Source organism: Cygnus olor, chromosome 33 (genome assembly GCF_009769625.2).
Source record: "Cygnus olor isolate bCygOlo1 chromosome 33, bCygOlo1.pri.v2, whole genome shotgun sequence".
NCBI classification, from domain to species: Eukaryota; Metazoa; Chordata; class Aves; order Anseriformes; family Anatidae; genus Cygnus; species Cygnus olor.
In genome coordinates this window covers 569,422-584,910 of record NC_054090.1, presented here as the reverse complement: position 1 = coordinate 584,910, position 15,489 = coordinate 569,422, and the positions used below count along the sequence as shown (strand labels likewise).

At 50.5% G+C, this 15,489-nt stretch overlaps 2 protein-coding genes across 2 annotated transcripts; one reads left to right on the top strand and one right to left on the bottom strand.

Annotated features, from left to right (window-relative positions):
• Positions 1-851: 851 nt before the first annotated feature.
• Positions 852-6,759, bottom strand: LOC121062638 (E3 ubiquitin-protein ligase TRIM39-like). The gene is given in 7 exon segments (XM_040542802.1): positions 852-1,232; positions 1,234-1,628; positions 2,285-2,400; positions 3,051-3,073; positions 3,760-3,990; positions 4,715-4,810; positions 5,765-6,759. Coding segments are annotated over 7 exon segments (1,401 nt in total). The 5' UTR covers positions 6,185-6,759; the 3' UTR covers positions 852-1,112.
• A 1,471-nt stretch (positions 6,760-8,230) lies between these two features.
• LOC121062622 (E3 ubiquitin-protein ligase TRIM7-like) lies at positions 8,231-15,460 on the top strand. The gene is made up of 8 exons (XM_040542761.1): positions 8,231-8,394; positions 9,612-10,450; positions 11,124-11,219; positions 11,635-11,865; positions 12,028-12,050; positions 12,309-12,424; positions 13,250-13,279; positions 13,801-15,460. Exons 2-8 carry the CDS (start codon positions 9,824-9,826, stop codon positions 14,313-14,315), a joined length of 1,638 nt encoding a protein of 545 aa, XP_040398695.1. The 5' UTR covers positions 8,231-8,394; positions 9,612-9,823; the 3' UTR covers positions 14,316-15,460.
• Positions 15,461-15,489: the final 29 nt, after the last annotated feature.

The following is a 15,489-nucleotide window of genomic DNA, read 5'->3' as shown; positions in this document are numbered from 1 at the left end:
TAGCGAAAGAGGCGAGGCTCGTGCAAGCTGGGCGCTCGTTGGGCGTGGAGCGTTGATGAAAAGGGAAGCGTGCGTGGGTTGCGAAGAGGCGCGAGGAAAAAGGCGAGAGGAAGGGAGGTTGTGGAAGCGTGTTTTTTGTGTGAGGAGAGAGAGAGTTGGAGCAAACGGAGAGGGTAGTGGTGGAGGAAAACGTGACCTCCCTGGCCGGGTATAGAACCCGGGCCTTTTCGTTGAGAGCGCTGCATCATAACCCCTCGGCTATCCAGGGAGGTCGGGGGGCGGGGCTGTCTTCGGGCTTTTGTCCACGCCCCGCCCCCAGCCGCCCGGCCGGCAAGTGGTGGTGACAAAGAAGGCCCGGAGCACGCTGCCGACGAGCCACTCGCTTCTTCCCACTCGGCCGCCTCGCCTTCAGCGCCTCAGCCAAAGCAAGCTGCCCACAGCACCCAAGGCCCAGCTCCACAATTGCTTGGGCTATCCCAACCCACTCAGTCGAGTCAGCGGCAGGGAAGCCGGCAAATGCTTCGCGAGCAGCCTCCAGCCCCTCCGCCTCCCTTCTGGCATGCCCCACTCGCCAGTAGGCAGCAGCTCAGCCCACGGCTGTTGCTCAAGGAGAGGCTGAAGCCAGCTCTGCTTGGGCAGCATTGCTTTCTCTTGCCTTTAGGCACGGACAGATGCGTTTGCACGCCACCTCGGCAATGTCGGCTGCTGTGTAGTTGGAGGACTCCGGCAAAGACTTGTTGAGCTCTGTGTAAATGAGATAGCGTAGAACTTGCCAGCGTTGTGCATCGATTAGGTTATCTCGCCCATTGATTAGCTTGTTGCCTTCTTCTGGGAAGAAAGGTAGGAAACGTGAAGCAGTCAGGAAGTCCTAAAGGCTTTTGCATGTTGGTCCACGGCGTCTATGCTCAGTCACGACGCTCAGCGGGATGAAAAGTGCAGGTGCAGGGTCCAGCAAACAGCAGGGATGCGCGGTCAGTTGGAGATTTGGCTCAGCTCTGTCGCTCTTCTCCAACAGAGAGGTTTTCTTCATGCCCCCAAAAGCCATCTTTGGAGTGATGAGAACCCACAGTGTCTCCAGATTTGGGTGAGTGAGACTTGAGGCATGGGGAGGGTCAGGGGGACAGGGTGAACTGGCATCCCCTCCCCAGGCAGAGCAGAGGCAGGATTTGCTCCCCTGCAAAGGACGTCGGCGGGTAGGTGAAGATGGGCGCCTGGTTGTGGGAGTCGAAAAAACGCCACGCGCCCTGCGTCGTAGTCCAGGTAAATCCCAATCACCCTGGGGGCAGTGAGCAGGGAGATGGGGCTGGTAGGAGAGGTGAGAGCCTGGTACTGGCTCCCACATTGCCCCACCGCCCAGATGCCCGCTTCGGGGTTGACGCTGATCCGTCCCTTCCTCCTCACCGACTCCTTGGCCACCCCAACGGCCCAGGCTTCCCCGTCACCCACCTCCACCTCCCAGTAGTGCCTGCCCGTGCTGAAACCCTCGCAGCCCAGCACGCAGCGGGACGAATCAAAGCGTTTGGGGTTATCGGGCACAGGCTGGCGGGTGTCTTCCCATCTCACGCGTTTGCGATCCTCGGACAGGACCAGCCGGGGATGCGCCGTCTCCGGATCCAGTGTCAGGCTTACTGAGGACAGAGAGAAGATGAACATCAGAGACATGGTCCTAAATGACCTTAATGTCATGTTTTGTCTATGTAATGTCTATTTTCCCCAGCTTAGCCTGACTGGGACACTCCAGCTCCCAGTCCAGGGGCTCTCCTTGTTTGCTGGAGTGATGGAAGAATTGTTTTATGCCCATGAGCAAAGAAAAGGAAGAGAAATGTGACTGCACAAAGGGAAATCGATCTAGAAAAGCAAGGCTTTGAAGTGTGGATATTTTTTTTCTGGTAGTCTCCAGGCCATTGAAAAGAAGACAGGAATCCTCCACTGTCCCATGATCTTCATTTTTTTAAGATCACCAATGTTGCCAGCAGCTCCAGAGGGAAATGTTTGCAACACTCACCTTGTTAGGAGAGCTGCTGCTGTGCAGGACTCTACGTGACATCCCACAGGCATCCCAACACTGACCTGGCTCCCCAGGTCCTGCCAGGAGGCAAATTCGTCCTCCCTCATGCAATCAGCCAGAGTAATTGCACCTTGCTATGCTAATACATGGGGCGTGTTGGAGGTATCTCTTTGTGACATTGCACCAGGACTTCTACTCCGCTGAGATCTTCCTGAAATCCACTGCAAACAGACCCAGGTGCAACCTCCAGCCCTCTCCTCCCCGGTTCCTCTCTACCTTGAAATTTCATCAGCATCTCCTTGAGGGCAATGTTCTTCTGGGGAAGACTGGTGGGTGTCTCAGCCAGCTCAGGCGATGCCTCCAGTGGCTTCTGGGCGCTCTCTCTCTCAAGCCTGGAAGGAAAGGAAAGCTGGCTCATAATACTGCCTTTGCTCGTTATTCTCATGATGAAAATTTCTGACTGATTTTCAACTGGGATTTCTTACAAAGTAATAATAGTAGGGCTGGAGCAAAGCACGGGTACTAGGGTAGTCATTAATGAACTCCCCAAGAAGCATCTGCTGACCCAGAGCACTATTTTGTCCCAAACACCAAGCAGTGAAGAGCTTCTCTCACGATCAGCAATGCTCTACATCAAGGGAAATACAAACAATAAAAGATGCCTTTCCTTGCCTGGATTTACCTTTAAAATAACCCACCTTCTTGGTCCATGTCCAAAGAGCATTATTCACGAAGAGGTCAGTTATAGGGGTGGAAGTTCATACTGAAGTTCCCCTTCCACCCAAATGCACTCCTTGGTGTTTAAACATCCAGATATTTTAGCTGCTGGGTTGTAATTTATGGTGGGCATCTGACAGCTTTTCCTGGTCTTCAGGATCCTACTGGGACCAGGGCACTTTCTGCAGTGTCCTAGCTTTATCCTATGTGTCTATGCAGTCTCTGGGAAGGTCATATGGGACTGGGATTTTGGAGTCCATCAGTGTCACCACCGTAGAAATAAACAACATTAACATCATAATAACGTGTGGGAGAAGCCACAAACCTGCTCAGGATGTTCCTGCTGTCCTACAAGGGAAGGATGAGAGAAGGAGCATTAGGACAGAGCAACGTCAACCTGACAATAAACAACAAGAGGCTGCCCTGGGGTGACCTCAGGCAACCACTCCAAAATGACGGGTCTAAAATAGTACTGCATTGCGTGCATGCTGTTTGCAGATGTGCTGCAGGGTTTGGCAAGGTCACAGCAGCACCATTTAACGAGCTGCTCGTTGTAGTTATCTGCCATCACCCTTCGTGTCCCTTCTCCTGGGGCACGGCTGTTACTATCGCTAACGCACACTACTGCTTTGGCATAGGCAACTATTTGAAAGCAGGAGTTAAGCGGAGCCTGCAGCCGGGCTCCGGTGCCTGGGTTGATGACTACTTAAGGAGGAGGTGAGCCACAGCTAGGCACCGCTTTTTGTTTCTCCGCGGTGTCTTGTTGGGATTTAGAGCATCTTTCTGCACGTAGACACGTACAGTCAGACGGAGGAGTCCCATACCCGTCATCCGTAAGTAGTGATTTAAATCCATTGGGCTTGGTTTAAAACGTTCAAAAGGACAGCTGGGCCACTGAAGAAAAGAAATGTATTTCATTTTCTTAAAAAGCTTTGAAGGATAATAGTTTAAAAGGAGCATTTAGGATGAATTTGCCCCCTGGCTTGGTGACACCGGTGATGTTGAAGGCCAGCAGTCTTCCCTGGGGCTCTCACCTGCAGGAGTTCGTACGCTGGCTGCTGACAGCGCTCTTCCAGCTCACGGATCTGCTCGCCCACGGAGGAGATCTCCTCCAAGAGCTTGGCGATGTTCTCCTCCTGCCTCGTCACGATCTCGTGGTCCAGCTTTGCTAGCTGGCCCAAGAGGAGCTGCTCCTGTCGCTCCACGAACTGGTGCAGCTCCTTGATTTCGGCCACGACCTTCTGCCTCTCCGCTTCTACCCTTTCCTGCAAAAAACGCACGCAAGGGAGAGGCAGGGAGAAATTGCTTGGGGGCAATTGCAACAGAGCAGATCTCATGTGTTGACTTTAGGTGCAACACAGCCATAAATTCACAAATTCCGGTGAGCGTTGCAGAGCAGAGGAATGTGTAATATTTTAGACTTTTTTTTCTTTTTTTTTCATTGCCGTTTCTAGGCCGAAGGTGCTGGCAGAGAGCGTTTGCCACGGACTGTAATCTTTGTACCTAAAATGCTGCAGACCTTTGAACAGCAGGGAAAGATACACACCAACACCATAAGCAGCTAAGTCAGGGAAAGGGTCAGGGAAAGGGAAATCACGCCAAGAAAGACGCAGTTGGGTGATTGATTCCCTTTTCTACATATATTAATAAGGGGAACGTTATGTGCCCCACTTGCGAGCGAACTGAGGAAGAAAAATCTCAGCAATAACCTGGCCAAATCCAACACATGCTCATGGCCAGATAAGGCGCTCAAGGAGCCAGGAGGCATGGGGGGAATAGAAGTAGCTCTTAACTAATTATGGTGGCTGTCCCCACCACCCTGACCTTCCTGCAGTGGAGACATTCCCAATCTGCACATGCAAAGGACCACGGAGATGTGATCTTTGGCCGTGGCACATCTTCTGTCTCCACATCCATCGCCGTGGCCAGAAGGATGACCAAAAGGGAGAAAAGAGAGAAAGACACCACCGCCCAGGGATGGATCCTTACGAGGAAATTCAGGCTTCTCCCCTCCTCAGCCATTTTCAGCCCCAGCAGCTTTTCCCTCCTGTCCTTGAGGATCTGCACATGAGCCTGGAATTTCTCCTGAATAGAGAAGAAACATTTTGATGGTGCATTTTCTTCCTCCAGCTGGTCCATCCCTCCACTTTCATCCCACCTAGCTCAGTCTATCTCCTACAAATTCACTCTCCCCTGCTTAATAATATGGTAATCTGGCTCTGGTAATTAGTAAACCCTCATTTCTGGCAGAGAAAGGGAGGTGGGCAGACAGAATGGGCCGCTTTCTCCCAAAACCACGGAGAAATTGTTGGCATAGGTTAGAAAAGGAAATAGTCGGGCAAGGCACAAGGAGCTTCAAATGACTGGGGAGACCCTGCTGGCATCTCCTCGGGTCCAGTGCTGACCCAAAACATAAGCTCAGGCTGTTTGCTCACATCCCATACCGAGGAATATGTTTTCCTCCCCAACCTTGCAGCCTGGGCAATGCCCCATATCCAGTGTTCAGTCCAGCTTAGGGTGGCAAGACCATATCCTCCACCTCCCCTGGGTGGTGAGACCAGGGATGCATTCATTGCCTGTATGTGGTGAGAGCAAATTTTACGCCTCACCCGCAGACAAAAAAAGCATTTTTCACTGCAACCGGCACAAAACTTAACCCTGCCTTGCACCCCGAGACCAGATTCTTTTGGTAGAAATCAGCTTCTCCTGCACAGGGAGCATCTCCTGCACCCCAAATGGCCAAGGCAGCATAGCTGCCCCTGCTTTGAGCAGGAGCTGGGATTAAGTATCTTCTGGGCTCCTTTCCAGCATGGTTTATACAATGCTGTTATGATGATCTGGGAAAGACAGCTTCAAGAAAATCGGGATGGCCAGAAGTAGAAGTGGGGGGAGCACAGAGCAAGCAGGGAGGAGGTCGGCTGTAATCCAACCCGTGGATCAGGGGTGGAAACGCAAACATTTACAAGCATTTCTCAGGGCAGCTCCCTGACCCAGTCCCCTCCTCCTTCCCCGGTTTCCCCCCGTCCGGAGCCCTCTTACCTTGTGCTCCTCTGCAGCCTCCTCGATGGGGACCACGGGGTGGGCGCGATGCGCCTGGGACTCCCTGCAGACCAGGCAGATGGGGGTCTGGTCCTCCTCGCAGAAGAGTTTCAGAGCCTCCTGGTGCTTCTCGCACAGCCTCTCCCCCCCTGCCCCTCCTTTGGCTGCCTGCAGGCTCAGCCTCTTGGCTATCTCGATGATTTTTGCCAGCTCCCGGTTGGGTCTCAGGTTTCTCTGCGGGGCCGTCTCTTTGCACCGCGGGCAGGTGAAATTCGCCTCCTCTTCCTCCCAGCAGCGGGTGATGCACGCCCGGCAGAAGTTGTGGCCGCAGTGGATGGAGACGGGGTCTTGGAAGAAGCCCAGGCAGATGGAACAGGAGGCTTCATCCTGGAAGCTTTCTGCAGGGATGTCTTCAGCCATGGTCTTCTTGGTGGCGAAGATGACGGGGCAGCTTTCGTTTTCCGCCCCGGCTGGTCTCGCCGTTGGCTGCTCCCCTTCCTGCAGGTGCCTGGGGCCCCGAGGGAGGTGAAAGGGAGCTGAGAGATTCAGGACGGGGGTGGTCAGGTTTTCTCCGTGGGAAAGGCTGCGCTGAGAGGCTGCAGAGATCCCCCTTCCCAGAGGGGGAGCAGAGGGGAAGGGAGAATCCCCCTTCCCCAAGGGGACCCGGTGGGTTTCAAAGAGACCAGATTGAAAATAAACATCCTTAATAACTTCCTGGCTCGGTACAGATCCACCTGCAGCTTCAATCTATGACACTCCCCCCCCCAAAAAATACCCAGGGAAGCAGAGGGGTAACCCCTGCCCCAAGTCTCCTCACGGGGTCCCGCACCCAGAAACTAGCCTGGTTTCATTCCTCATTAATAAATGCACTCTTAAGGGATTAATTAATTGAAGGGCACAGGAATAGAGCTTGATAGGGCTCCCTTCTTCATGCTAAACCACCAAACACATCCTTCGCTGCTCGTTTTCAGCCCTTTCTTATTTTGCATGCCTAACTGCTGGCTTCACCGCCGTCTCATTTGTGTTCATGCGTGTGTACGTGCAGCAATAATACTTTTATTGCTGCTTTCGCTTCTCCTTTTAAACAGGATGCTGTTTCTTTCACGGCTCAGTGCTAAGCCCAGAGTCAAGTGGCAAGCAATTACCACTCACCCATTTATTTTTATCTTATCTTTTCCTCCAGGCTTGCTTGTGCTTGAGGAAAGGAGGGGATTTCCTTTCGCCATGTAAATGAAACAACTCCACGACAAGCCATATCCATCATCTGCTCAGGGACAGTTTCTCCTCCAGCTGGCAGCAGGAGAGCTTCCATCAGCCTTTTGCCACCACGTTTCTGGGGGACGATGTGATATTTCAGCAGTGTCGAACAACTAGGTTGTTTAGGCTGAAATATTACATCTATCACATAAATCAATCACGTATCACATCAATATCACATCTTATCACATGAACAAGCAAGTTTTTGTTTTCCTGCAAAGCCTCGGGCTGTAGTAGCCAGCCCTGAATCCAAAATTTCATCCATAATTCGCTATAATAATGCCAAAATTAGCTATGATAATGCCAAAATGACAAATGTCCTCCTCTCAACCACCCTTCTGCAGCTGTCCTGGAGGGACAAGAACATCGTTCTCCATCCTATTAGGCAAAAATGCCCAAATTCACTGAATTCCACACACCACTGACCTATGGCCCATGGAAGAGCTGCTATCAGTCCAAAGCCCTTTACGTGGCCAAACGAACAGGGTGTATTTGCACTGGGACTCTGCTGGCTAACAAAGCAACACATTTTCTGAGAACATCAGTAAATAAGACATCTGTGGTTATTGGTTTGCAGGTTTTTTTGGGGGGGGGGCATCATGATTTTCTGGTGCAGATTTCCGTGCCTATGAGCACTCAGAATGAAACTGGTGGTATGGTTTCATATTCAAGGCCTTTTATTTTTTATTTTTATTTATATATTTATTTTTAGGAGGGGTGATAATCTGGAGTTAAGGGTTGATTTATTAGGGAATGAGACGTGCAGAGGAACTGATGCTGGGATTTGCATTGAGGGCAGGCTTTTCTCTCCTGCTTTGCTTCCTCCTGCTGGCCCATGAATGCAAACAGCCTCATCACCTCTTTCCTTCCTGGCACAAGCCACATTTCCTCCCCAATTACCTACATGAACTGCATAATCACCATAACCTCAGAGGAATCACCTGCAGCAGCTTTGCTTTCTGCTGTGCCTGTTTGGGGCTTGAAGCAGAGCTTGGTGCACCTGGAAAAGCATCACTGCTTCTCCAAATCCAGCCACGTCACTTGATTTTGCAAAGTTCTGGGGGCACTAATGAGCATTAATGGCCCTGAGCAGCCTCCACCTGAGCCCCCCACCTATCCCATGGCACAGGGGCTCTATTTAAACTCAGTTCTTAGGCTTTTAGTATTTTTGCAATCTACTTTAGAGAAGAACCCATGCATGGCTATGGAGCTGCTGATCCCTGCACCCCATGGGCTGCCTTCATGATTCCAGTTCCCTTGCTAAGGGATTTTATCTGATAAAAAAATTCAGCAGAGATTTGGAGCTGCGTATCCCAATATGGAGAAAATATGAGTGTTTTAGGGGTGTTTGAGCCCATTGTTTTAGGCAAAATGTAGGTGAGGCCAGGCCCCACAAGGGAGAGGCTGAGGAGTGGGTGAAGCATCATTTGCAATGTCTAAGTGATGTTGAACTTGATGTTAAACAGCAATAAGTCACAGAAAAGGGAATCATGGGGTACTTCGATGTCCTAATTTCCCTTAATGTCAACTCTAAACCTTAGGGTAAAGCTCCACAGAGGTTTAGCTTGCCTTCAGCTAACCCAACCCAGCTGCTCAAAGAAGGCTTGGTGCGTTTTTATTTGTTTTCTTGCAACCAAAGCCTTCTAATACTGCTCTCTACAGGTTAAAAGTAATCACGCCCCTCTGCAAATGAGCCCTGAGCTCACTGTAAGCAGCAGAGCTGTGAGCAAGTGTGGTCTCATGAGGGAGCTGGAGGCTCTTTTTTGAAAGAGGGACATTTGTTGAATGCCTCTCTGCAAGGGGAGCTAGAAAATTAGTAATGAAGGCTTTTACTATGGGCTTCTGCTTAATTGCTTCAAGCCATCAATTAGGGAAGTGGGGGAAGGAATGCAGGGAGTAAACCCCAAATTGCTGTCGGGCACAAGCTGCCCTGCTTCAGTTTTCCCTTTTCTTTGCATTGCTTTAGCTCCTGCCTCCCTTCTTCAGTCTCTCAGGTTGTAGTTTAAGGGTTAAATATAAATGCAGTCCAGGAAAAGGGTGTGCTTTTTCCTGTGATCAGCCACATGAGGAAGCTGATTGGGCTGAAAAATGTGGGGGGAAAATGGTTTGTTTTCAGGCAGTTTGATGTCTGGTTCTGCAGAGGTTAAGAGGGCAGGATGGTGGTGGCCAAAGCTATGGGATGGGTCAGCTGCAGAGGATGGTTCAAAGGTAATAAAATAAAAGAGGTTCAAAGACCCCTGATGTCGACAGACTTTCACAGAGGGATGTAAGGAGCAAGTGCTCTTTTTAGCTGGAAGCAGGGGGCTGAAAATATTCTTGGCTGGGACATCCAGAGCCTATTGAGCTAGAAATGGGATCCCTGTGGTGCTGGCATCCCTCTGTACCTGGAGAAATGCCAAGCTAATCAGCTAGGACTTGAGAATTGATGTGCTTTGCAATGAAGAAGGTGGGAGCAGTTTAGTGCCCAAACCCCATGGAGGCAGGATTTGGCCACACAATGCAAAAGCCAAGGGAGAGCTGGCTGCAAAGCTTCCAGGGTCAGAGGGAGCTGGATGGGATCATACTTTTTTTTGGGTGCTGTTTGCTGCAGAACCGATGCTGGCCCCATGTGTGTCTGCACCATTGCTTTTACAACCTTCCCAAACCTTATTCACCTTTTCCAAGGATGTCCTTCTCCATTTTTTGCCAAGCCAAGGCCCCTCCCTAAATCCTCTTTGCTCCCATACCCAGCTCATTCAGGATGTGGATCTTGCCCTGAATTTTGGCAGGGATCCCTTTTCCCATCCCTGAGGAAGATCCCCAATGTATGTAGATCCATTCTGCCAATCCACAGGTACCAGGGCACCCATGCAGATATTTTGGGCATCACCTTCACTCCCCGGTCCCACCCCAGGATCATCTCTAGCTCTGCCCACCCCGAGCACTGGGGTGATGGGAAGGGAAACGCCTTTCCTTTGCGTGGAGGAAAATGAAAGTTGGTGGCTCACGGTGGTTTGCAGCGGGGGCCCCATGGCTGCACCAAGCCCTGTCGCCAAGCTCCCCAGCGAAGCCTCCTGCCCAATCTGCCTGGAGTATTTCCGAGACCCCGTCTCCATTCACTGCGGTCACAATTTCTGCCGGGCGTGCATCACCCGCTGCTGGGAGTGGTCCACGGCGAATTTCTCTTGCCCGCAGTGCAAAGAGACGGCCCCGGAGAGAAGCTTTCGTCCCAGCCGGGAGCTGGCGAGGGTCCTTGAAATAGCCAAGAGGTTGAGTTTGCAGGCAGCCAGAGGGGAGGCAGTGGAGGAGGAAGGATGCGAGAGGCACCGGGAGCCTCTGAACGTCTTCTGCAAAGATGACGAAACCTTCATCTGCGTGATCTGCCGGGAGTCCCGGGTGCACCGGGCTCACACCATGCTTCCTGTGCAGGAGGCTGTCCAGGAATACAAGGTAAAGGTTTGTTTTTTCCACCTAGATATGTGCTAGGAGATGAGTCGTCACCATCAGGGTGTGATGTTCCCTCTCAGCACCTTACCATGGGGCTGCAAAACATCCTACCCCCCCACCCAGGGCTGTAGTCCAGGGGCAGAAGTGTTGTCCTCCCCCCTTCTGGGTGTTTGTGACCTGACCACTTTCGAAATGACAACATAGACCACGCACCGGTGTTTCCACTGCCTCTCTTCTCAGCCTGGTTGAGCAGTTAATCTAAAGATATTCCACAGCCAAAGGGGTGAGGTCTTCATCCCCTCTCTCCCCTTGCAAAACTCAAGCCTTTGTCCAGCTCTTGTGCTTAGCAGACATCTGTTGATCCTGTGATGCTCTCTAAACCAGCAGGGAAATGTCCCAGAAAAAAAAAGAAAAAAACAACTGCTTTTTTTTTTCTGTATCAGTAAGTTAAATCATCTTGAGAAAGGAAAAGAGCAGGTGGAAAAACCTTTCTCCACTTTGTGGCATTTATTTCAATTTGAAGCATTCCCAGTCCTAAAGTTTGGGATCCTTCTGGGCCAAGAGAGTCACGAGGAGTTCTGGAGTTGAGCACAGCTCAATCCCTCTTCCAAGTGTCTTTTTTTTTTTAGGCTGTCTGCACTCTCCAAAGACATGGGGTCTTGTTTTCTTCTCTCAGGGACAAATCCAAGCCCATCTGCAAACACTGAAGGAGGACAGAGACAGACTCCTGGGCTTTCGAGAGGCTGAAATGAGGAGAAACTGGGAGTATTTAGTAAGTGTCTATTTTTTTGGAGCAGGGATGGAGTCTGGGTATCTCCCTTTGGCTTTAGATGAAATGCTGCATGGGTAATCATCCTACCGAGCAGTGGGTATGGGGTCTCTCTACATGGACCAAGCCAAATGCTGCCTGACTTATTTTTACTGGATTGTAGGGGAAAAAAAATATAAAAGGCAGAGCCTGGAGCCCTGAAAGGGGCTCAATTGCTGAATGCCAAGCAAATTCTGAGTGGGTTTCTTGTTTTGGATGGAGAATAATGTTTGGATGTGTTGGAAGTCGTCAGGATGTCCCTGCTGTAACACATTTTAGGATGCTCTGGGCACTGACCCTTTCTAGGTATGCATTCAATGGCCAGTGCAGGACTTTGCTGCCTCATTCTGCACCCACCTCTTGTGTCCCCTCCTCACAGGAGAAGACCGAGGCCGAGCGGCAGAAGGTTTTGAGCACGTTTGAAGGGCTGCGTCTCTTCCTGGAGGACCAGGCACGTCACATGCTGGCTCAGCTGGCGGACCTGGAGAGGGCCGTAGAGAAAATGCAGGAAGAAAACATCACCAACCTGACGAAGGAGATCTCTCACCTGGATACCCTGATCCAGGAGATGGAGGAGAAGTGCCAGCAGCCAGCAAGTAAATTTCTGCAGGTGAGGAACTATTAAATAGAGCTTGGCTAACACAACCTGGCTCTGGGTATTGACCCATGATGCAGCTAAACCTGGTTGTGCTTGCTCCAAAGCTGCTGGGGTTTCAGTAGATGTTTTACTGCCAAGATGCAGTCCCTGAGTTTCCTATCCCTTCTCTTCCAGGACATCAGAGGCACCTTGAGCAGGTATGGATGGGGTTTCCTGAACTTCTTCTCCCACCCCCAACCTGGGGAAGGGGTTGGACCTTCTGTTGAGCAGGACAGGCACAGGTTTGGTTTCATAGACTGTGGTTGAGAGCAGAAGTGTCACTACCCATCACAGAATATACAACATGTTTATTAAAGCCTGCACCAGCTCCTTTGAGCTATGGGTGTGCACGAAATATTTCTTGGTGTCTCTCAGAGTTGCATCCTGACCTCTCCTTTCTCTCCCTCTTCCTCTAGGTTTGGGAAGGAAAACTTCCAGCGGCCCACGTTGCTTCTTCCAGAGCTGGAAAATAAAATCAGTCACTTCAGGGAGAAAAATATTGCTCTAGAGGAGACTCTGAGGAACTTCAAAGGTATTGAGCATAGACAGGGATGGGGAGAAGGAGCAATGTCTGTGGGGGGCACAAATTGCATCCACTTAGAGCATAAATCATATTTATTGGAATCGGTGGGGGGAATTGTGATGGACTTTTTGGAGATGAAACAGTTGTCAGGCAAAACCCAGGTGCTCCTCAGGCTAATTCTATAATGGGAATCCAGCCTGCCTGCCTTTGTTAGAGTTGCCCAACCTTTTCCAAATGAGAAATGTGAGATCCAGCTGGCTCCACCTGCACTGTGATGTGGATCTGTGCTGAGATACCCCCCTAAAATAACCTCTGTGCTGGGAGGAAGCCTTCAGAAAAACCAGAGCACACAGCCAGGGAAGGGGGTCCTGGTCCCTGGCAAGGACATCCAAGGGACCAGGATTGCATTTACACTGCAGTGTGAACATCAGCATCTTCTCACATGCACAGACTCAACACTCCTTCCCACTTTGATTCAGAAAGCTCTAGCTGAAAATCAACTCAAATTAACGATTAATTTTAGCTTCCAGCCAACTCTGCTCCCCAGCATGCAGTGGGTAGTGGATTTCACTTCTTTGGGGGCAACCTGCTCTTAAAATGATTTTGAAATCCCTGGTTGAGGAAATAGTATAGAAAATGGTCCTAATCCTAAACGTTTCTTGTTTCCTTTTGGTCTCCTTGGATTGTGCATCACATTTCTTCCATCTCTCTGCAGACATCTCGCACAAGGTGTGATCTGAGCAGGGCAGAACAACCTCTCTGCTTTCATATTCACACCGACGCCAGCATGTTGTATCAGATAGATAATGTCTCTCTTTCTTCCCTCTGTTTTAGACATCCTGATGTTTGAGCTGCCTGAAAAGAGTAAGTCCATCTCCTGAAGCTGAGGGAGTGGGAAAACCCAAGGGAAGGCTGAGCCCAGCATGGGACGGGCTATGAGTTGGAGGCTCATTTGGGGAAGATGCCTCTGTGTCTGAATGACAAAATGAGAGGGAGGGGGGAAACATCATAAGGAGTCAGGGAAACACCATAAAGAGTCAGGGAATCCTCACCACAAGGTGTTGATGGATTCATTTCTCTCAATGCTAAGCTACATGAAGGTCAACTCTGTTCCTCATACCTGTATGTTCAGGGACCAAATGCCTAGTTTGACTTTTTTTTTGAGCCAAAAAGTCTCCTATGCTTGGGGTTTGCTCTCCTACTCCCTTGGGAAACTTCTTCTGATGCTCACCTGGGTGCTGTGGAATGGTGAAGGCAAACAACATCGGAAAGGGTAGAGCATCCCAAGGGATGGGATGAATGAGTGCTGCAGGACAACCCCGCTCAGCCCTAGCAGCAAGGCAGAGCCTGGGGCCATGGGGAAATGTTTTGGTTTCCTTTTCCAGTGAATGTGACCCTGGATCCAGCCACGGCTCACCCCCAGCTCGCCGTGTCAGAGGACAGGAGGAGCGTGAGGTGGGAAGATGCCCAGCAGGATGCATCTGATGAGGGATTTGGCCCCGATCCCTCCGTGCTGGGCTGCGAGGGCATCACCTCGGGGAGATGCTGCTGGGAGGTAGAGGTGACACCCAAAGGCTCCTGGGCTGTCGGTGTGGCCAGGGAGTCTCTGAAGAGGAGGGAGGAGACCCCTGTGAGCCCCGAGATTGAGCTGTGGTCTATGGGTCTCTGTGAGGGCCAGTTTTGGGCTCTCACCTCCTATGAGCGCACGCCGTTATCCCAAATCCAGGTCCCCAGAAGGGTCCGGATCACCCTGGACTATGAGAGGGGTCAGGTGGCTTTTTTTGATGTCGATAGGAAGGCCTTGATCTTCATTTTCTCAGCAGCCTCATTCAAAGGGGAGAGTGTTCACCCCTGGTTCTTGGTGTGGAGCGAGGGGTCTCAGATAACATTGTGTCCCTGAAGCTCTTCCTTCTTACCCAAACACAAATTTTATGTCCCCAACACCCCCATTCCTAGCACTTTGGAGGACTCCTACCAAACTCCTAGTAGGCCTTTCTGGTCTCTCTTCCTATTCTCAGTGACCCCAAAGGGCTAAGCTTCTCTGTGGGTTAGTGTCCCAAACTGTAATTGCCAATTTGGGGTACCAATGGCTGACAGTTGGACCACGTCTGCCCCAAAACATCTTGCACCAGACTGGCAGCTTCTCCAGTCTTAGGGTTTCAGATGAAGTAAAAAGGTTTACATGCTGTGACGTTCTTCTGTCTGGTTATTCACTGCTTCTGGCTGTCAGGTTCATGGGGATTAAGGGGAAGTCACCAGGATTGGCATGGGTTTCTCTTATCTGTAGAGGTCAGAATGTTTTATTTCTAGGCTGGGCACTGCAAACTCAGTACAACAGATGGAGAAAAATAGGGACATTTATACATCTGAGTTATCTGACAGATTTTAAGCATGACCCTGAGGATGGGGGAAATCACATCTGCAAAATTTATTGGCAGTTTCAAGGGGGACTGGACTTTTGGCTGACTAAGTCCCATTGCTGGTATCTGCACAGAGGCTATGAGTTGGTCATGCCTGCACCCAGGTAGGTCCACAAGCCCCGAGAAGGTGACCTAGGGCCATCCTTGAAAGCCACATGCCACACTGATCTCAATCAGAGAGAAAGACATGGGGGAAGAAAATATTTTATTATTAATGGTTGTTACAGCGTTATGAGGCTTCAAGTATCAATCATTTGAGGAGAAGGGAGAAAACGGTTGAGGCTCAGGAGCAGCTTGGCTGTGGGTGAATTTTCCATCACAAATATCTGGACTGGCCACCTTTTATAAGGGAGGAACTCTCTGTTGTAGGGCATTTTTCCCATGCAACTAATGGGATGTTGGAGGAGGATGCATCTGAACAGACAGGGCTGGGGTTGGTAGCATTTTGGTTAGGCTTTGCCAACTGGGCCTTGTGATTCCTCCCCACCCACACATTATAACTTTTACTGATCAGTTTTATGTAATTAACCCTCTTTTTCCCCAAACTGGTTAGATTAAAACATTGTCTTGGGGGTTTAGCTAAAAGCTCCAGCCAGAATTAGCATTTTTGCTTACAACATCTAGGCAGAATTTCATATCCAGCTCCCCACATTC

What these genes read in the sequence shown, in the direction of transcription:
- LOC121062622 (XM_040542761.1), top strand. Translation starts at nt 9,824, where the DNA reads ATGTATGTAGATCCATTCTGCCAATCCACAGGTACCAGGGCACCCATG. An exon ending in GGAGAAACTGGGAGTATTTA is followed by an intron (nt 11,220 to 11,634) that starts GTAAGTGTCTAT and finishes CCCTCCTCACAG; the next exon opens with GAGAAGACCGAGGCCGAGCG. An exon ending in CAGCAAGTAAATTTCTGCAG is followed by an intron (nt 11,866 to 12,027) that starts GTGAGGAACTAT and finishes CTTCTCTTCCAG; the next exon opens with GACATCAGAGGCACCTTGAG.